Raw genomic sequence first — 22297 nt, forward strand, 5'->3', positions numbered from 1 at the left:
AAGTAGTAGCTTTCCTCCACCGCAGATAGGAATCTGACACCCATAGAGCACTAACAGAAGAGTTCAAGAACCATACGTTCCTTTGAGCCCATTTGATGGCCCATTCTCTTCGACTATCAGCAGTAAGCGCCGCGGCAGTCTACGGGATCGTGTCAAGCTTCGGAATCGTCTGTTTCAATCCAACCTGCCTCATCAACCTCTCCGGAAAGATGCATATCATAAACTCCAAGCCGGGAATGCGAACAGATCGGGTAGGATCCAAGAAAGATACTCTAGGGACAGATTTGAGATGCCACCATGGTACGATCCACCTAATTAAGGGGCCATCATCACTCGTCAATTTGTTTTCCCAGTAGTTGCAGACTCGAGTGAAGTCCACCATGTAGAGCCTGGTCCTCATTGCAATTGAGCGAGCATGATAAGCAGGGACATTAACTGGGGGCTCGATCAATCGAAGACGCTCCATAAGCCAGACCTAACAAAAGCGGGTATTAGAAACAAAGAAAAAAAAATGAAAAAAAGAGAACGAAAAAAAAAAGAAAACAAAAAAAAAAAGAAAAAAAGAAAAAATTCTTTTACCTGCAAAATAATGGGACTCCCCAGATAAGGAAGGTCACGATTGGCTTTCCTGTTATCTAAACCCAACAAGATCTCTCCTAAACACAGGCAAGCTGGGCTCCTGCGCAGCTCCATTTGCTCAATCAAGCTCAAATAACGAGGGTCGCCTCTCAAATCCTCATCAACATGCTCTTGAAGGACATATACATGAAGTAGGCAAAACCCGAATGCCCTTCGCCTCGCAACATAAGAGATAGTGGGATCTGCCCTGTTGATGAATCGATCAATGAAGTCCAACATTCGCACTCCTTTAGAGGTCACAAGACGGTCAACATCAGCTCTTGCCAACCCAAGCAAATCCCTAAACTTGTTCTTATATCCTTGAGAAGTAGAGGGAATAGCAGGCAAATGTTCCGGGTCCCAACCACCAATCGCAGCAATTTCTTCGGGAAATGGGCAAATGTCGCCTCCAGGGAAGGCAAATACGTGATAATTCGGGTCCCAATAATCAAGACAAGCATCTAGGAATGGTTTGACTACCTTGATCAACTTCAAGCTCAAGATCAATCCAAAGTTATAAGCACCCATGTCGTGTTTATCCACATTAGAGAACTCATTTGTCCACTCTTTTAGACGAATTTCGAGAGTATTCATGATGTATGCTTATTTTGAGAGCTTTATGTAATAAGACGAAGAAAAGAAGGAAGAATTATGTGAATAAAACCTCCCTCGACGTCTGTATTTATACTAAAAGTTGTTTCCTAAAAACCCGTCAGGACGGATGCACTGGGGAACAGGCGCAGCACCTGCTGCGCCTCTTCTTCAGCCTTCTTTCTGTGATTTTTCCGCGTTGGATCTTTCCTAAATTCCTCAACGAATAATTTCCTATTCATACGGGTTATTATTTTGGTAAATACGTCAAGTTGCCATATTTTGTGTTTCCTAATTTCACGGGCATGCATTTCGAGGCGATATCGACATTTTCGTCATTTTAGCACACTTATACATTTGTTTTTATTTTTCTTTTTTTTGGGGAATCATCTCACCAATTTAATTCAATTTATTCATTTTTTTTCCAGACTTATACATTTCCTTTTTATTTTTCTTTTTGGGGAATCATTTCACTCCCATCCCACATTAACCTTCAAACTTATATGTTTCTATTTTTTTCTTTGTCATTTTCGGCAAATTTTTTGCATTTTCGAGTCATTGTTTTGCGCTAATTTAGGCCATGTGTACAAATGTATGTTCTATGTGATTTCTGTGTAAATTTCGGCAGCATGACGGCATAAACCGTCATCTACCAAACCTGTTCAAAGCTAACCTGCAGGTACAAACAAGCAACCCAGCCACAAAGGCACTCAGGCCATCATATATACAATCAAAAGGGGATATGTACACCAAACTGGGGGCTCGAGCCCTAAAACAAAGTCCGAATGTCCAAAATGTGGGTCCTAAAAATGTACAAAATGTACAAAATACAGCCAAAAAGACAAAAAGCAACAAGCAAACTACTGCTGGTCGCCGTCTAGCTCAGCAACTCTCGCCTCGAGAGCAGCAACCTCGGCGTCGCGGACCTCGAGCTCCCTCAGCAGGCGAGCTGTCTCCTCCCGGGACTGGGCTAGCTCTCGCTCCAACTCACGCTCCCTCTTCAACAGCAAGAATTGGCTCATGTCAATCATTTCAAACATAAGGAAAGTTAATAAAATCGAAAATGAAGTAAACGGAAGGTTCATACCTGACGTCCTCGGCCACCAGCAAGTGCCTCAACAGTAGTAGCCCGCAGCCGGTTGGCTACCCTCCATAAAGCCACAAACCGGGATGGCGCGACCTGCATTTCAAAAGAAGATATTCTTAACGATTGGATAAACTCAAGCAAATGTGTTCTTACACGAAATTATACAAGTTAGGAGACTCACCCTCCGAATCAGATCCTGCCACTCGTCCAAGCCAGCATCTCTCACCGCCGCATCAAAGTCGCGCAGCTCGGAGATCGTCGTCATCCCCGTCGCGTCGGTGTACTCAAGGGTCTCGAGGTACTCTGGGGGCTCGATGCCCGCCGCCTCGGCCTCCTGTAAAGTCAAAGGATTTCTACTTAAGCCGATGATCATTCATCGTGTTTCCAAAATAATCAAAAGGAGAGTAAATACTTACCACGACCGGCCAGTACGCCAACCTCCCGTAGAGGAATGCCGAGTAGTCCTTGCCCGGAAGAAGGAGGGCGTCACCACCAACGCCAGCCAGGTCAGCCTCCCTCTCAGCCTCAGAAGGCTCCCAGAACATCGTCCTAGGAGGATCGATGGGAACCGTCAAGACATCCCGAGAGCACTGACGAGCTAAACGCTCGCCCAAGTACCACACAAGACCCATCAACGTCCTCAGCAGCAGCCGGCTCGAGCTCCTAGGTCGAAGGACCTCAGCCACGAAGGGAGGAGCGCCAGCGTAGTCCCCCCAAAGCCTGGGCACCCACTAGAAAAGAAAATGAAGGGTCATTCTTATGATCAGTTCTAAAAGTAAAAGAAGAGAAACAAACAATGCAAAGGTGAAGTACTCACGCCGTCCACCTGAAGAGCGTTCACCTCCCGCCGACAGACGTCGTGGAAGGAACGCCGACTCCTCGTGCGGCACATCACCCAATCCCTCACAACGGGATAGGCCTTCCCCCACCGGCTCCGTCCTCTTGGGCGCGAGGCCCGGAAAGTAGGAGTACACCCACGCCTGTAAAACAAGATAATCAACAACGATCTTTCGTGGTTCGATAAGAAAAGGAAATGATCTTTCATAAAACAAAATGAAGGTTCATACCTCCAACAGCAGTCCAGGGCCGACAGCAGTAGGAGAAGTCCCCTTCTCCATCAACTCCGGACGAACCATGACCCTCATAAAGCGGATGAGGACCGCAAAACCCGCAGTGACCCAGTCCCAACGGCCTAGGTCGCTCAGGTCAGAAAGAAAGGGAAGGAGCTTCGTCGACAGCCTCTCTCCCTTATCTCCGAGGTAGATCGAAGACAAGAACCACCAGAGCCACAAACGGACTCTCTGCTCTGCAGTACAGGGAGGAGGAGCCATCTCCCTCCCCTCGATCACCACCGACGCCGGGCTCTTCCCCGCAAAGTAGTCCTGAACATAAGAACTAGGCACCAATCCGGGTACCGCAGCAGCCTTCGACGCCAAGTTCCAGCCGATCAACCTCCTCGCCTCGGCCGAGTCTACTCTCATGGCAGTCTCCGGCCACTCCACCACCTCAGTTCCACACGGCAGACCAGAAAGCATGCCGTAATCCTCCAACGTGACCCCCACCTCACCAAAAGGCATGTGAAATGTGGAGGTCGTGTCCCAAAACCGATCCAAGAAAGCTCGGACCAGGCTAAGGTTGGCCCGAAGCTTCCTCTTCGCGATATCCCTCCAAGCCTGCACCAGAGCACCGAACGCTCCCCGCTCGATCATGGCTCGCTCCTCCGCCGACAGCCTCTCGTAGTACCCCATCGCTGTCGTGTAGCCCGAGAACGATCGGATGTTCCCGGCCTCCTATTTGGATTCGAAACAAGAGCTATCTTTAGCTTAAATGAAGATGAAAAGGAATAACAAATAGAAATGAAAGAAAATGAATGAAGAGTGATGAATTCAATTTACCAAGCTCTTCACCGTCCTGTAAGACAGGTGACCCTCTGCAGCCCAAAGAAGGTGCCTACTGTCCCAAGTCTCAGCCCATGCAAGTGCTCCCCTCAGCTGGCGACCACCCCGTCCAATGTTGGCCCGTCTCGGGGCCTCCTCCTCCTCGAGGACCTCGTCCTCAGCAACCTCAGCAGCCGTCACCGCAGCGGTGAAAGCCTCCTCCAACACCTCCTCAAGCATCTCAGAAGGGTTAAGAGCGGTGTCCACGTCCATGGGATCTCTCCCTGATGTAGAAGCCTCGTCACCTGCAAAACTAAAGTGAATTTAGGCCGCGTCAAGTGACGACAAGCCTTAATTAGGGGATTTTCGAGTTTTCGGAGCTCCGAAATCGCTCTTTTCTCGCCATCCTTGGCAATTTTCCCACAAACCCGACCGCTCATGTGGTAATTTGGGTCGAGTCAAGCCTAAGTTGAAGCCTAGTCATGGGTTCGAGTCGGAATTTCGACAGCATTTCGTTATAATGGCGATTATGCCCTAGAAAGTGTCCTGAAAAAGGCGTCACAAATCAAAATTTTGAGATGGTAGGAAGTTTACCCATCATACAAGGATTCCAAATACGAAGTTTTGTCACAAATGGGCAATCCTAAGGCTATTTTCGAAGCGATTTACGGTTTAGCTGTGAGACCGTCACAATTTCACTCAAATGCTCAAAACTTAACGAAAATTCAAAACAAATACATGGTTATGATCCTTATATTACCAATTAGCCATTTATAAGGTCAATTTTGCAAAGCAAAATCGTTTGGGGGAAAAGCCCCAAATGTTCGACTAATTAGGGTTGAAAACCCTGATTTTGTCGGTCCAATTCGATCAATTACGGAAGATAAATGCAAGATTAATACACATACCTCGATTAGTCATGGCAAATGCAAGCTTTTGGATCAAATTTTGACGGAATTGGTTGGAATTTGAGAGAGAAATTAAGAATTGTATTTCGAAATAATGAAATAAACCCCTCTGTTTCATCGGGTTTTTACGCAGGATTGACACGCCCAGGAAAAGACGCAGCAGGTGCTGCACCTCTTCCAAGGGACGCAGCTCTTGCTGCGCCTCTTCCTCAGTTTCCCTCCATATAAATTTTCGAAGATTCGTTATAAGTTCGTTATTTTGTGGGCCCATCTTTGGTGCGTCTCTTCCTCGATGCCATATCGCATATTTGGTCCGTTTGACGTTTATTCTTCGCCCGGACCCGTATTTCCAAGCCAGCAGCAAACTGTTGCCCTATTTTTGCCAAGACCTTGCTTTTCACAACGAGCAGTTCTTCTTTGTCAGGTGTTTCGATATGCCTTTATTATGTTCCCCCAGCGAGAGTACACGGATAGACATTCCCTCTCGAGACATGGAGATCAGTTCCCGATTATGTTCCCCCAGCGAGAGTTCACGGATATACATTCCCTCTCGAGACATGGAGATCAACATCGACCCCAAGCTCTTCCGAAGTTTGTTTGAAGCCCACCACAAGCAGGTTTCTCCCAGCAGTTCCTGACTATGTCCTGCTGCCTCCTCCCAATTTCGCGTTTTGTTCCCCTGGAGTTTCAAGGAATTTCAGGTATGGTCTCTTCTTATGGCTGGCGAGCCTCCTTACGTAGTCTAATGGACTTTAAACGACCCTCCCAGATAGTCGACAGACTCTACAATGTTCCCGACGACAGGTCCTTGGCTCAGACCCCTTAAGCCGCCTCGCGTCGCCATAGTCGTCAGGTTGTAATCTTCGATTGACCTGATGGCTATACTTTGACTTTCGCCTTGTCCAAGCCTCAGTCAAAGTGGGGGCTCTGTAGATACCTCATTTCTACACCTCCCGCAAACCACCCGGTGATGATTGGGCCGCACGTTTGGTACGCGGAACGATTTGTGACAGTTCGTAAGTTTATCGTCAAGTGTTTGCTCAAACACTTGTGTCTACCTCTTAATTGTCATCTACGTGCCGATACGGTCGTTTTGGCAGTAATTAGAGTACATTTGGTGTCCGGGTCAAAAACCGTCTTCATTTTCTAAAACCGAGTCAGAATGTTCTAGAATGTTCCGGATATTTCTATTCCATATTTTGCAATATTTTAATCTTTGGTAAAGAATTTCCCGTAATATTCACACAAAATATTAAGGAAAACAAGATTAATCCGTTATTCCATAATCAAAACACGGAAATCTTTCTTCCGCAGGAGGAAACCACTTGGGAAAGGACGCAGCAAGTCTTTGCGCGCTCTAACAAGAGACGCGATTACTGCTCGCGCGCTCTTCCCAAGTCCTTTTCTACGTATTTTTTCGTATCGTTTCATATCTTTTCGAGATTCACTTCCAAAGTTTCTCCGAAAAACCCTATTTCCTCCGTGTGATTAGTATAAATAGAGACCTTCGGTCCTCATATTTCTCACGCGAGTGTCCGCCCTTCTCTTCTTCCTTTGCATTCTAGACCACGTTCTTACTTTTTGGCGTCTACGTGCTTGAACTTTCGACCACGTAAGCTCGGATCTTTCTGAGTACCAGCTTTGTTTTGCATGACCGACCAATTTGACCAACTCCACATCAATCAACATTAATCAATCTTATTCGTTTTCCTCCTAGAGGGCACTTTCGTCATACATTCGAGTCGAGCATCACTAAACGTTAACTTAGTTCATCTCGTTTCGTCAAACATGTAAGTCTGAGGGTGTATAATCCCTATTTTATTTTTTGTTCTTTATTTTTTGTAATAATATTGTAAGGTTTATGTCGAAAGTATTCTTAAAACCGATTTGTAAAACCTTGTTTAAAAACCCTTTTTTTATGGATTATCATAAGACAACCGTCGAGAAAGGACGCCGCAACTGCTGCGTCTCTTCGAAGGGACGCAGTACCTGCTGCGCCTCTTCGTGAGGCTGCCGCAGTTCCTTCTTCCTTTCTTCTTCCTTCGTCTTTTGTTAATTCGTTTCTTTTATTTTCTTTCGTTTGTTCTTCGAGTCTTTGATATAACGATTTAAGCATAATAATTCTAACATGTAATATATTATTCATCATCATTAGTATTTAATTCGTTATTAAATCCCGACTTAAATCCCTTATAACCAATATTTGAAGGTTTTTCATCATTAAAGTCAATCCGGGTTTTAGAGGTTCGATTCATCCATATTGAGTCTTTGGAATTCGATCTTTGATATATTCCCATCTGTTATTTATCGTTGTCATCAGTAATTCGTCATTAATAACTTGTTTAACCTAATTAATTACTTTGTTAGTTTATATCCATTAATTAACCTTTTAATCTTGTAATTAATTTGTATTATTTAGTTTCATTCATGTTTTCTTGTTTTTTATCACCCCAATCATATGTAAATAATCTGCTAACCACTTTCATCCGAGTCAAATAATATAATCAAGCATTAAAATCACCAATGAATATTAACGATTTGCAATTCCGGCTTCACCGCCAGAACTGAACCAAGGAACGGACGCAGCGACTGCTGCGCCTCTTCCAAGGGACGTAGCTCTGCTGCGCCTCTTCCTAGTTGATTTCTTTCCCTGAACTCCCGTTTTGCCTTGACCTAGTTTATTAGTTTACGTATTTAATTTACTATTAATCGTATTATCACCCTAGTTCCTGTTCGTTAATTTATTTATTCTTTCTTTTTTCCAAATTATCCGTTTTAAAAGTATTTTCGACATAAATCATTAATCCAATGTAATTATTGTAATTTTCCTTTATTGTATTTTCATTATTATATTCCTTTTATTATTGCTTGTATGTCTTCACATGTAATCAATCTAAATTCCTACTTCGACATCAATTGTATGTTAAATTACGTTTTAACCGACTTAGTCTAATTATCACATGCTAGGATTAATCTATTTGTTTGTTGCATTGCATGCATATAATCGACAATATATCGAGTATAGACAATTTCCCTAATCATTAGTAGAGGCCGCTATCGAGGCGGGCGGGATTAGGTGTTCGATCAAAAGAGCTTCCTAATACGTACCCTCACCCCTTACTTCAGATATCTGTGAACATCCGTGTTCATTGGCATCCACGAGAGTCATTCTAGACATAGAATGCTAAGGGTAACCAGTTCTTGGTGTTCATGTCACTACTTTGTGTCTTGACATGACACGAGGTATTCGAACGGTTTCCAATTTTCCACAATAAATTGGTGGCGACTACACAAATGCAAACGCTTGTTCCCAAGCGCCCCCGTGGGCCCGCGTCCACATCTTTCTACAAGAAATTCTATCCTCCGGAAAAGACTAACATGTTGAGAGCCCAAATCACCGGGTTCAAACAAAGAGATGAGGAATCGTTATATGAGGCATGGGAGAGATTCAAGGATACTTGTCGTTCTTGTCTACACCATGGACTTAGAGAGTGGTTCCTTGTGCAACAGTTTTGGAATGGTCTATATGAAGATTCCCGAAACATTCTCAATATGGGATCCAATGGTATGTTTACCAAAGTTGATGACAATCAAACATGGAACGAAATTGAAGAAATGGCGGTTCATAACTCGCAATATAGTAGGTCTCGGAAGGCTACTAGAGGAGGAAAGCATGAGGTAGATTCCATTACACAATTGGGTGCTCAACTAAGTGATCATATTGACACCATTAATTTGAAGTTTGAGAAGGCCATGGCTAAACTTGAAGAGGCTTCCAAATCACCCAAACAACATGTTAATGCTATGGTGGCATCATCCTCAATTCCAAGTGGAGTATGTGAGAGTTGTGGAACTTTGGGACATGACCAAAGTGAATGTAGGGGAACAAGTGAACAAGTTAATGCTTTCCAAGCATACAAGAATGGTACCCCTTATTCAAACTAATACAATGAGAATACCAAATTCCATCCCAACCTTTCATACAAAAGCCAAAATGTTCAAAACCCTCAACCAACATACACCCCATCTCCAATGAGAAATCAAGCTCAAAGACCCTTTTACAATCAAAGCCAAAGTTATCAAAATCAATCTTCATACAATCAACCAAATGACCAAGGCTTTGATATTCAAAAAGCGGTCCTCCAAATGCAAAAGAAACAACAAGAATTCTTCACTCAAATGCAAAAAGATAGCCAAGCAAAAGATATCACCATCAACAACATACTAGCTCACACAAAGATGTTGGAAACCCAAATGCCTCAATTAGCATCTTCTAGCTCTCAAAGACAAAAGGGGCAATTACCACCTCAAGGTAATCCCCCAAGACACGAATCGGTTAGTGCCATCCATTTGAGAAGTGGTACAAGATATGAAGGGCCGAAGAGGCCCATTGATGAAGATGTTGTGAATGCTAGTGACAAGGAAAGAGTTGGGGAGAACTCTAAGGAAGAAGAACCCACCATCCAAGAAGTTTGAAAAAAGAAAAATGAAGAGAAGGCTAAGGAGAAGGAGCCTATTGTGTTTAGACTTCCATTTCCAAGTCGTCAAGCTAAACCTAAGTTTGATGAACAACTTGGAAAGTTCATGGAGATTGTGAAGAACTTAGAAGTCTCAATTCCATTCACGGAATTAATCAATCATGTTCCGGCCTATGCGAAATACATGAAAGATATTCTTACAAAGAAGAAATCCATCCGGAAGTTAGAGACTATTGCATTTACTAAAGTGAGTAGTGCTATTCTACAAGGAAGTTCACCTCCAAAGCTCAAAGATCCGGGAAGTTTCTCTATTCCATACACCATAGGCGACACTATGATCAACAAAGCATTATGTGACCTTGGGGCAAGTGTGAGTGTCATGCCATACTCGGTGTGCAAAAGGCTAGGAATGGGAGAACTCAAATGCACCAATATCACGCTTCAAATGGCGGATCGATCAACGAAGACACCTTTGGGGGTATGGGAGGATGTACCCGTAAGAATTGGTAAGTTCTTCATCCCGGTAGACTTTGTTATTGTTGACATGGAGGAAGACTCCAACATTCCTATCATTTTAGGAAGACCATTCTTACATACCGCGGGAGCGGTGATTGATGTGAAACATGGAGAGCTCACACTTGAAGTGGGAGATGAGACAATCACTTTTAACCTTAACAAGACGATGAGAGCTCCCCACTTACATGAGCAATATTTCATGATCGATCATTATAGCCGAGAAAGTAATAGGAAGAAGTTGGCATCTCAATGCAAAGAACAAGCTATGGGTAAAGAATCACCACCCATATGGAAGAAGAAAGTGGATAATCTTCAAGATGCTCCATCCAAGGAGCAAGGAAATTTTCAAAGCAAAGAGCGCTTGAATAGCTCACCACCACTCATGACAAGAGAAGAAGAAGGCCTCATTGGCCATGACAACAAGAAAGAGGAGCTATTTCCATCAACTCATGATACTATAGGGAAGCAAGCTAGTGAAGTATGTGGTCTATGGGATGATGAATTTGAAGGGTTAGTCAATCCTTATATTGGTAATGCTATGACCCAAGACCAAGGCTTTGGTGATCATTTTAACTCAAGTCACCACGATGAAGATAACAATGTGCAAAGGTCGATTGAAGATCTTTATAATGACAATGAACAAGCCTTCGACTACTTCTACAAGGTGTTGAGCAACATCAACAACACCTTGGCTATGCCCCCTTGACATATCATCCATGAATGAGAGTTTGGTGGAGTCCTCCCTAAACCACCATTTGTAAATATTCTAACCCCTTAACTTGAATTTTACATCTTATATTGCATTCTTTGTCAATTTTGGATTTACATTCTTATTTTTTGATCAAGATTATCATTATGAGAGGAAGTGAGGGAGGTACTTTAATGTTTCTTGATGTGTAGTGTTTGGACTAGTGTGGGGATAGCAATTGCCTAGGCTATCCGAACCTTCGTAGTGCACCCACAATGAAGACCAAAGAAATGAAGAAGAAATGACTTAGGATATGAAGATCCCCACGGGTGGAACTAAACCCGTGAGGTACAGGAGCAATCCGAGCGTCCCCATGAGAACCCGCTCGTCTTGGAAGTGATCTGCGCGTCCTGACAGTAAGACGCTCGTCTTGACAGAGCTGAAAATGAAAATTTGGTACTGACTATGAATACGAGTGTCCCCAGGATAAGACGCTCGTCTCAGCCCAAAGACGCTCGTCCCAGTGAAAATACATAAATTGAGTTCAAACAAAAATAAATAATTTTATGACATCCCAATTCTTGTTTTCTTCTTGTCCCGAAAAAAATTATAACTATTGTGCTTCACCATATATCTCGGATCGATGCTCGAGTTTCTAATGCTTGTCACCCCACAATTTACCATGACATAACCTGTGGTGCTTGCATTCCAGCAACTCTAGTACCAACCAAATTGTAGATTTAGTTATGTTTCAATGCCATCTTTGTTTATCGGGAGAGCAATGTCGTAGGTAATGTTTCACCATGGACATGGCCACATGAGACAAATAAGACGGTACACAAATGACAAATCAACCTTCAACTTCACTCCACTGGACGTATAAATAAATTTTTCAATTAAATATTACAAATCAATCAAGAATCAAAGTGGTAGATAGGAACAAACTTACTCAAACCTACATTATTAAGGAAACAAATAGACAATAAATAACTAAAATGATGTGTAGAGAATATGCTAACAATCATTTAATAGCAACATGGTAAATTGGTAATCATCATAATATATCTATCTATTTAGAAGATGGTGATGAGATGAAAGTGGACATTTTTACATGTCCTTGGATACGAGAAAAGATGAGCAAGGGAGGGGAATACACCATATCATTTTGGTCTAAATTTTTTGTTATGTTCGAGACATTATGAATTGACTTAAGTCATTGCCTTCCATCTCCTTCATTACCTCTACCTCGCACTTCCCACATTAAACCTTGTTCCCTCTCTATCTCCATTACCCTCCTCTACAATTCCAATTTTTTCATTCAAACACCAAACAAAGACATTATATATACAAGTATCCAATGGACTTTTTCCACTAATCAAAAGGAAATTAAGATTTTAGTAGTATTTTTAGAATACGACTCAAAATGGATTAGTCAACTTAAATTAAAATGTTTCGTTTCTAGGAACAAAATATAAACTAACCTTCATAAATGGAAAAACATTTAACAAAGTGAAAGTCTAGGATCTTTCAAACGCACCTTGTCTGGTCAATTCACCAGGAAGCAAAACTATATGTGACGGAACAATCATCTTGTCGGTGTCTTTCTGTGAGAAAGAGTGTGCTAACAGTGATAGAGAAACACAAGCACAAGGTGTAGGATGAGGACCAATCAGCATGAAGCACACGGATGCACACGGATTGATGAGCTGGCTGTGTTAGTTAGAATAGGCTAACAAAATTTGTATATAAAGAAGAAACACAAACTCTGTAAATTATCTGATTCATTTTTCATTCAATAACAAACACATTTTATGTACTCTTTCTCTCTCAACAAATATCTTGCATCTTCAAGCTACTCTAATGGCTTCCTTCTCCATTAATGGAGTTTCATCATCAAGTCTGATAATTTCACACTTTCTTAATCAAATCGTTAATTCGTTCGTTTCTTTTTCGCTTAATTTCGCTTCTTTTCAATTAATTTTCTCACAAAATCAACAAAAAACACAAAAATCAAGTTTTTTCTTCAGCAAATTTACAGAAAATCACAAATTAATCAGTTACGTTACATTACTATCAACAATGCCTACTTCTGAATCTGTCGATCAATCATCTTATCGCAATCCTTACGATGAGCCGCTTTTTCTCTCTCAATATGATAATCTGAACATGTCGCTTGTTAATTCTCCTTTTAATGGAAAATATTTCATCAATTGGACTCGTGGAGTAGTTCTTGCGCTCGGATCCAAGAACAAAGAAGGTTTCATCAATGGCGCCATTGTTGTGCCTGAAATTACGTCAGATAAGTACAAGGCTTGGTTACGTTGTGATTACATGATACGCTGCTGGATTCTCAGTTCTATGACTCCTGAGATTAAGAGTGGATTCCTGTCTGCTAAATCAGCGAAACAGCTATGAAGTGAGATTCAGGAACGGTATGGCCAATCTAATGCGCCTTTGTTGTTCCAATTGAAGAAAGAGTTGCGGAATTTAGGTCAAGACTCTAATTCTGTTGTCGAGTACTATAACAAGCTCAAACGTCGTTGGGATGAGATCGAGGAAGTAGAAGGAATACCTGAATGCACTTGTGGTAAGTGTACCTGCAACGTCTTGAAGAAGATAGTTGATGCTTCATCTCGTGAGAAGGTTCTGATGTTTTTTATGGGACTGAATGATACATTTGACACACTAAAGACTTATATAGTGTCAATGGATCCTCTACCCACAGTAAATAAGGTTTACTCCTTTGTTCAACAAGTAGAGAGTCAGAAATCAATCTCTATCTTGAATCAACCTACTACAGATGTTAATGCGCTGGCTGCTAATAGAGCTGGATCAAATCAAGGTAATTGGAATGTGTGGAGAAGTGATGGAAAGAAACCTAAATATAAGGAACGTTGGTGTAGTAACTGTCAGAAGAAAGGTCATACTCTTGATACCTGTTGAGATCTTAATGAGGATCAGAAGATTAGTTATCTGAATAGGAATGGAGGTGCAGGAACGTCAGGGGCACAAAGGTTCAAGAAGCAGAAGCCTCACAACAATTATAAACCTCACAACAACTATAAGTCTGCAAATAATGCTGAGCTTTAGGAAGATATGCCTTTTGATTTAAAATGCAATTCTTCACCTCCACACTTTCAGAAGATGGATCAAGGTTCTACCTCTCATTCTCATAGCAAGATTGACAAGGATCTGGTAAATGCTGTCTGTGACCAGGTTCTAAGTGCAATGCAAGCTAGGCTCAGTGGACCAGTTGACTGCTCCACTGCAGCTGTCAATTTTGCAGGTAAAATACTTGCTTCAAACGCTGTTATTTCACCCAAATCCAAAGATAATGTTGTTGAATGGATATTAGATTCAGGAGCATCTGATCATATGTCATCTCAGAGACATTTATTCACCAACATTAGGAAGTTAAAAACACCTGTTATGGTTGGTTTGCCTGATGGATCAACTAAGTTAGTGAATTTTGTAGGAGATGTCAGAATAAGTCCTAGGATCACACTACATGAGACTTTATTCATTCCTAATTTCAAACATAACTTACTTTCTATAGGAAAGTTAATGACTAATCATGGTTTAGTCACTCAGTTTGATGCTAATTCCTGCATTATACAGGACTCTGAGTGATACCGTCGTTTAGTATCAAAAATAAAATTTGTAATTCCGAGCTAAACTAACAGAAGCTAGTGGTAGCACGGGTCGAACCACAGGGAGGTAGGTAATCATTAGTTGCTTTCTATTTTAGTCTAAGGGTAACAATGAGGGGGGTTTTGATTGATTTATAATTAAACTAAATGCACATAAATAAATAGGCAAATGAAACTGACGATGTAAATGATGATAAAAAGGATGCTAAGACGATCGGTTCATTGTAGTTACGACGACACAAGTCCTATGTAAATCTGAAAAAATCACGTAAGGTGGGAAAATAAGAAGTCCTCTCAGACTTATCTTACGATCTTAGTATAATTTAGTCGTTCAATTGGTAGTCTATTGCCCTCCCCTCTCTTTCGATCTATTGGGTCGGTCAATTCCTAAGAAGTTAACAAATAGCCTCTCGGTCTTTTATCAAAAATTGCAATTAAATCAATTGAACAATGCTAATTCTTACGCGATGCAGTCGATCGACTAGCTGGGACAGTCGATCGACCAAGTTTTCAGTCGATCGACTATTGACATCAGTCGATCGACCAAACCCCGAAACAGGTCTACCTATTCTACGTCGTCTACGCCACAAATTCCCTCACATCATAGCAAAGGGTGATTACCTACGCATATTAAAATTGATATCAACAACGAAATTGAAATAAACGATATGGGAAAACATAATTTGAATGATTAAAGCAATAAAACGCAATAAAGAGGCTAGGGTTCGGGATTCTAATCTATTAATTCTATGCTAATGACAAAATAAAGTAGAAACTGAAATTAAGGACGAAATAATACCGAAGTAGAGGGCAAGAATTGAATCCGAAAGCAAGCAAGGAACTTTATTGAGAATTCTAAACTACGACATAGCTACTGTATTTTTGGAACTAGATGATGAAAACTGAATGATAAAACTGAAAACTAAAGCTACGTTATAAAGGAATATCACGCAACTCTTATTCCTAAACCTAATATACAATGGGCCTAAGCTAAATCTCGTCTTTAAATTCTCGTCAGACTCGTGGAGTGGTCGATCGACCACTTGGACCAGTCGATCGACCAACAAATACTTGTATGCACTGCATTGCATTCTGACGGATTCTGCAGCGCGCACCGATCTTAAAACAGCTGCCATTTCTTTGTTACTTGGTCAAATCAGGCGTTCTACGCGGCGTTGGAAAGCTAAGAGGATAAGATTTCACCTCCAATTAGAATCACTCTATTATATGCTATAGAACTCGAGTTATAGCCATCTGAAGCAGCCTGCAATGTCGTGAGGTGCTTCTTTGCTTGTTAAACTCGTACGCACCCATGCTTTTGCTATCTTCAGGCCTTGAAATGCATTCTAAACTTCAAGTCCGAGTCAAATATTCATTTCCTTCCTAAGCTTAGCTTCCGGGGTCAAGATTTGGTTCATTTTCTACTCATTTCCGCAATAATCTGCAATATTACATAAAAACACAAGAGTAGACAGAAATAGGGGAAATAGTAGAATAAACTACATATAATAAACATAAAATGCGTGGAAATAATGATGTAAAACATCATATTATAGACACGCATCAAACTTCCGTGCACATACATTCCAACCATTCAGGGTCCATCACATGCCGAATACTTGCAAAGTTATGGATAAGTGAGGCTATGGGTAAGAAGAGGCAAAACAATATGGGAATGAGAGGGAAATAGCCAAGCTAGCATCCTAACAAACCGAATAAAACATCCACTTCTAACTCAATGAAATAAGCTCAAATGCCTTAATGAATATGGCATACAAATCACTAATCCAAACTCAATACTCCTCATAAAATATAAAGCAAACATAAGAGTAAACTTTTTTTCTTCTTTTTTTTTTCTTTGCCGTTTCTTTTTCTTTTGTTTTCTTTTTTTTTTTCGTTTTTTTTTTCGGCAGTCACTATTTTTCAATTTTTTTCATTTTTCTTTTTCTTTTTCTTTTCTCCTTCATTCATTACCAACTTCATAGAGTGCAAATCGAGCCAAAATTGATACAATACAACGAATACCACTAAAACTACTAAACTAGCTCAGCAAAGGGTAGGCTTAGTTTATGGATTGTAGCTAAAGGGTCAACTGGCAATTTTTGGCTAATGTGAAGCTAATGGGTAAAATGAATAAAAGGGACTTTCGCAAGCATTCTCCAAACATGCAACACCAACCACTAACCCGAATGTATGCAGGCAAAAAGAAATTAAATGTCATACTTGTGCAAATTAATGTTACACGATATGCAGGGAGTAACTACTCACAATCCTAAATGAAACTGGTCATGAATGACACCAATTTATAAAGCTCTAATTCCTTAGAATGTTTTGTAGTTTGCCAAAATTTCAAGTCAAGTCTAATTGTTCAACAAATTTTGAAACGAAATTCGAGATATTGCAAAAACTTTTGCTAAAAGATGTGATAAAATGCAGGGTGTAAGCAAATGACAACTATCAGTAATGAATACTCCAATCTGACTCAACCTAATATGCAAAATTAAACGTGATATTTTTGAATTTTTTTTTTGAATTTTTTCTAATTTTTTTTGAAATTTTGTATATATGGAAGATAAAAAACAATGCAAGACAAAAATGTAAACGTGAATGCAAAACAGAATGAAATGCAACGCAAAACCCTTCCCTAAACCAAATTACACAATGCCCTCATTGTGCGAAATCATGTGTATAAATAAGCAAAGGAAACTGGGATTTTGCGATAAGAAACTAAATAAGACATAAAATTGGGACTCGGAAACTTACAAGATTTTAAGCGCAAAAGGAAACCTCCCCAAACCAGCGTGAGCTAGGAGGTTTCAATGAGCAGCTTGATGCTGCTACCATAGATACCTGAAAAGAAACAAAACATACCGCGCATTATCCGAGAAAACAAAATTGGAAAGGTAAATTACGTGGAAAGAATTAAAATAACGAGGTATAGCAGCTACAGTGGTCGATCGGCCGCTCTAACCAGTCGATCGACCAAGTTACCTGGAACAGAAGCTTCTGTGCTGCGCGAATCAGTCGATCGACCACTCTAATCAGTCGATCGACCAAGTTACCTGACGTGAACAGTTCCTGCTCACGAATTAACTCAATGAATTGAGTTAACTTGGTCTAATAACCTGTAAGTGCACATAAAACGCGCCCAAAATTGCGCTAAACCCAAATGTAAAGTCTAAAGACGGAAATTAAACTAAGCACACACTAAGAGTTTTTATTTATTTTTTAAAACAACTACGAATTTTATTCGCAAAACTAAACAAATCACATCCGGGTTGCCTCCTGGCTAGCGCTGGGTTCAGACAGGTCCCGCTCGACCTCTTCTCCTTCAGCCAATTACTCTAATTGAGCCCAATCAAAGCAGCTCAAAGCTCGCAACAACTTGTCAAATAGCTGCGCATGTGCTACACAAAACTGTAAGTAGCACCATAAAATAGTAGTAGCATAGGAAATTAAAATGTAACAACATCTAAGTCTAACAAATTTCCTATGACAGCTCCTAAAAACATCCACAAAATTATTCCTCCCTCCAGATAAGGGCGGAATGTAAAAGCTTAAATTAACAGCAGGTGGAAAATTAGCGAGCTCAGTAGCATTTGACTCAAAACCAACGCGAGTAGAAAAATGCTCAGACAGGTAAGAAATGTGAGGTACAAGAGTCTGGTCAACTAGGGGAGAAGGTGGATAATCGTCCCAAATGCATGGGGCGGAAAAGTCAAATGGGTCAATGGGGTTTCCTAGAATAGGCTCATCTACATCGTCATAATTATCCCATTTAACCTCAAGACTGTCAAAATTTTCCTCCTCACTCTCCTTATCGCCAGACTCATCAAGTTGGAGGTTCTCAAAGAGATCCTCCAAATCGACCTCACTATCAGTGCAATAATCATAAAGAGGTTCTAAACTATCCTCATAAAAAGGATTGTCAACCACGCTAATGGTCTCCTCTATGTCTCCGTCAGCATTTCCTAGATTGGTTTCTAAGGTCTCACCCACCCCCTCATCTGAGTCAACATGGAGAGAAAAGTTGGGTTTAAGAGTTTCAGCAGCAAACCAATCAAAAAATTCTAATACCTCAATTACGGGGAGTCATGTGAAATCCCCCTTGCCAATAGATTTTAGGTATGCTCGCGTAGGGTCAGTCACTCCATGGATGATAGTCAAGCATGTTTGGAGTTCAGAGAATGCATATCGTCTGGGCTCGACCCACTCCATAAGCCTGGCGAAATAAACGCCAAAAATTTCGTTCTCTTCATGCGGAAATCTCAGATAGAACGACATGAGAACGGTCTCAAGGAACCGAGGTTCCCTGACACTAAAGAAAGAAAGACTAAAATTAAAAACAACTAAAAATTAGCGCTGCCTCCCCGGCAACGGCGCCAAAATTTGATACCGTCGTTTAGTATCAAAAATAAAATTTATAATTCGAAGCTAAACTAACAGAAGCTAGTGGTAGCACGGGTCGAACCACAGTGAGGTACGGAATTATTAGTTGCTTTCTATTTTAGTCTAAGGGTAACAATGAGGGGGGTTTTGATTGATTTATAATTAAACTAAATACAAATAAATAAATAGGCAAATGAAAATGACGATGTAAATGATGATAAAAAGGATGCTAAGACGATCGGTTCATTGTAGCCACGACGACGCAAGTCCTAGGTAAATCTGAAATAATCACGTAAGGTGGGAAAATAAGAAGTCCTCTCAGACCGCCCTGAAAAGTGATTCCTAATGCCTAAATTTTACTTATCTTACGATCTTAGTATAATTTAGTCGTTCAATTGGTAGTCTATTGCCCTCCCCTTTTTTTCGATCTATTGGGTCGGTCAATTCCTAAGAATTTAACAAATAACCTCTCGGTCTTTTATCAAAAATTGCAATTAAATCAATTGAACAATGCTAATTCTTACGCGATGCAGTCGATCGACTAGCTGGGGCAGTCGATCGACCAGGTTTTCAGTCGATCGACTATTGACATCAGTCGATCGATCAAACCCCGAAACAGGTCTACCTATTCTACGTCGTCTACGCCATAAATTCCCTCACATCTTAGCAAAGGGTGATTACCTACGCATATTAAAATTGATATCAACAACGAAATTGAAATAAACGATATGGGAAAACATAATTTGAATGATTAAAGCAATAAAATGCAATAAAGAGGCTAGGGTTCGGGATTCTAATCTATCAATTCTATGCTAATGACAAAATAAAGTAGAAACTGAAATTAAGGACGAAATAATACCGAAGTAAAGGGCAAGAATTGAATCCGAAAGCAAGCAAGGAACTTTATTGAGAATTCTAAACTACGACATAGCTACTGTATTTTTGGAACTAGATGATGAAAACTGAATGATAAAACTGAAAACTAAAGCTACGTTATAAAGGAATATCACGCAACTCTTATTCCTAAACCTAATATACAATGGGCCTAAGCAAAATCTCGTCTTTAAATTCTCATCAGACTCGTGGAGTGGTCGATCGACCACTTGGACCAGTCGATCGACCAACAGCGTTGTACAGAATTGCATTTTGACGGATTCTGCAGCGCGCACCGACTTAAAACAGCTACCATTTATTCGTTACTTGGTCAAATCAGGATTTCTATGCGGCGTTGGAAAGCTAAGAGGATAAGCTTTCACCTCCAATTGGAATCACTCGATTATCTTCCATAGAACTCAAGATATAGCCATCTGAAGCAGCCTGCAATGTCGTGAGGTGCTTCTTTGCTTGTTAAACTCGTACGCACCCATGCTTTTGCTATCTTTAGGCCTTGAAATGCATTCTAAACTTCAAGTCCGAGTCAAATATTCATGTCTTTCCTAAGCTTAGCTTCCGGGGTCAAGATTTGGTTTATTTTCTACTCATTTCCACAATAATCTGCAATATTACATAAAAACACGAGAGTAGACAGAAATAGGGGAAATAATAGAATAAACTACATATAATAGACATAAAATGCGTGGAAATAAAGATGTAAAACATCATATTATAGACACGCATCACTGAGCATCACATCTTGGCTGTAGGGCACAAAGATGAAGGTTTATACAAATTGCAGCATCAGTCAGTGCAAAATGCATCTTCTCATTACAGTACTAGTAATAATAAGAATACTACTGAGGAATCTGTTAGTAGTTTCAATAAGACTTTAAATAAATCTGAATGTCTGCTTTGTAATAGCGAGGATAGGTGTAAAGCACATAGTGCTGTGGAGCTTGCTCATGCTCGTTTAGGACACACCTCTGCTGTAAAACTAAGACATATTGCTAGTTTTAATACATCAAATTTACAAAGTTATTCCTGTGATGTTTGCATTATGGCTAAATTGCATAAATTATCTTTTGAAAGGGATCTTTCTAGAGCCACTGAAACATTTGGGCTCATTCACATTGACCTATGGGGTCCTTACAAAGTAGCATCACTCACTAGAGCACACTACTTCTTGACTATAGTTGATGACCATTCTAGGGTCACTTGGACTTTCTTGTTACAAGATAAGACACAAGTTAGTAAGACTGTAGAGAATTTTTATAATCAAGTTAAAACTCAGTTTGGGAAATGTATTAAGCTTGTAAGGAGTGATAATGGAACAGAGATTATACAAGATTCCTGTTTGGAGTTGTTTGCCTTAAGAGGCATTGTCCACCAAAAGAGTGCACCAGGTGTTCCTCAACAGAATGGACGAGTTGAGAGAAAGCATAGGCACCTTGTTGAAACAGCTAGGGCCATGATGTTGTATGCTAATCTACCCAAAAGGTTTTGGGAAGAATGTTTACTTGCCACCACATATATCATCTATAGATTACCAACTGCCATTTTAGGATGGAGGACACCTTATGAGCTGTTACTAGGGAGTGTGCCCACCTATGATCATCTCAAAGTCATTGGTTGCCAATGTTTTGCCCTAATTCCAAGCAAACAAAGGGATAAGTTTCAGTCTAAAGGAAGGAGATGTGTCTTTATAGGATATCCTCATGGTCAAAAGGCATACAAATTATTTGATCTGGATACTCAGAAGATTTTAATTAGCAGAGATGTGGAGTTTCAAGAACATGTTTTTTCTTACAAATCAAACAAAATAAAAACCACAATGCCATTCATTGAGGACATTTCTCTTTCTACTTCCAATCCAACTTTTTTGGATCAGTTACTTGATGAAGAAATCACTATTACAAATCAGCAAAATACAAATAATTCTCTTTCTCCCACTAATACACACAATACTAGTCCAGAAACTGCTGATCATGTCATTCCTGCTAGCACTGATCAGTTCAGTACTTCTTCTCCACCAGTTGTTGAAACTGTTGTCCCTACTATTCCAAGGAACACTGGAAGGGTCAGGAGTATACCATCCAGGTTGAAGGATTTTGTCTGCCCAACCTTGTCTAAGTCTACTGGTGCAACTGCAGTCTCCTCTGGTGCAAATTTTTCCATTCTTGATCAAGCTTCTTACCCTGCACATTTGTTGAAGTCACTAAATAATGTGATGTCTGTGGTAGAACCTACCACATACAAGCAGGCCAAGCAAAATCTTTTATGGGTGGCTGCCATGTCCAAAGAGCTTGAAGCCTTGGAATCAAATGGCACTTGGACTGTCACTGATCTTCCACCTGGTCATAAACCTATAGGTTCCAAGTGGGTGTACAAGATAAAATTTAATCCAGATGGCACTGTGGAGAGGTATAAAGCTAGACTTGTTGCTAAGGGTTACAATCAAGTGTAAGGGAAGGATTACAAAGCTACCTTTTCTCCTGTTGCTAAGTTCTCTACTGTTAGAGTGCTTCTAGCTGTTGCTTCCATGAGTCACTGGCCAATTTATCAGCTTGATATAAACAACGCATTCTTGCATGGTTTTTTGGATGAGTTGGTGTATATGTC

General features: G+C 40.6%; 1 protein-coding gene and 1 non-coding gene across 2 annotated transcripts; one reads left to right on the forward strand and one right to left on the reverse strand.

Annotated features, from left to right (window-relative positions):
- Window positions 1–8459: 8459 nt before the first annotated feature.
- On the reverse strand, window positions 8460–8566 carry LOC141620673 (small nucleolar RNA R71). The gene has a single exon (XR_012532014.1). It is a non-coding gene; the product is annotated as a small nucleolar RNA R71 (small nucleolar RNA).
- A 4276-nt stretch (window positions 8567–12842) lies between these two features.
- Window positions 12843–13706, forward strand: LOC141647560 (uncharacterized). The gene is made up of 2 exons (XM_074455791.1): window positions 12843–13078; window positions 13181–13706. The coding sequence occupies exons 1-2, from the start codon at window positions 12843–12845 to the stop codon at window positions 13704–13706; spliced, it is 762 nt and encodes a 253-aa protein (XP_074311892.1).
- Window positions 13707–22297: the final 8591 nt, after the last annotated feature.

Source organism: Silene latifolia, chromosome 1 (assembly GCF_048544455.1).
Source record: "Silene latifolia isolate original U9 population chromosome 1, ASM4854445v1, whole genome shotgun sequence".
NCBI classification, from domain to species: Eukaryota; Viridiplantae; Streptophyta; class Magnoliopsida; order Caryophyllales; family Caryophyllaceae; genus Silene; species Silene latifolia.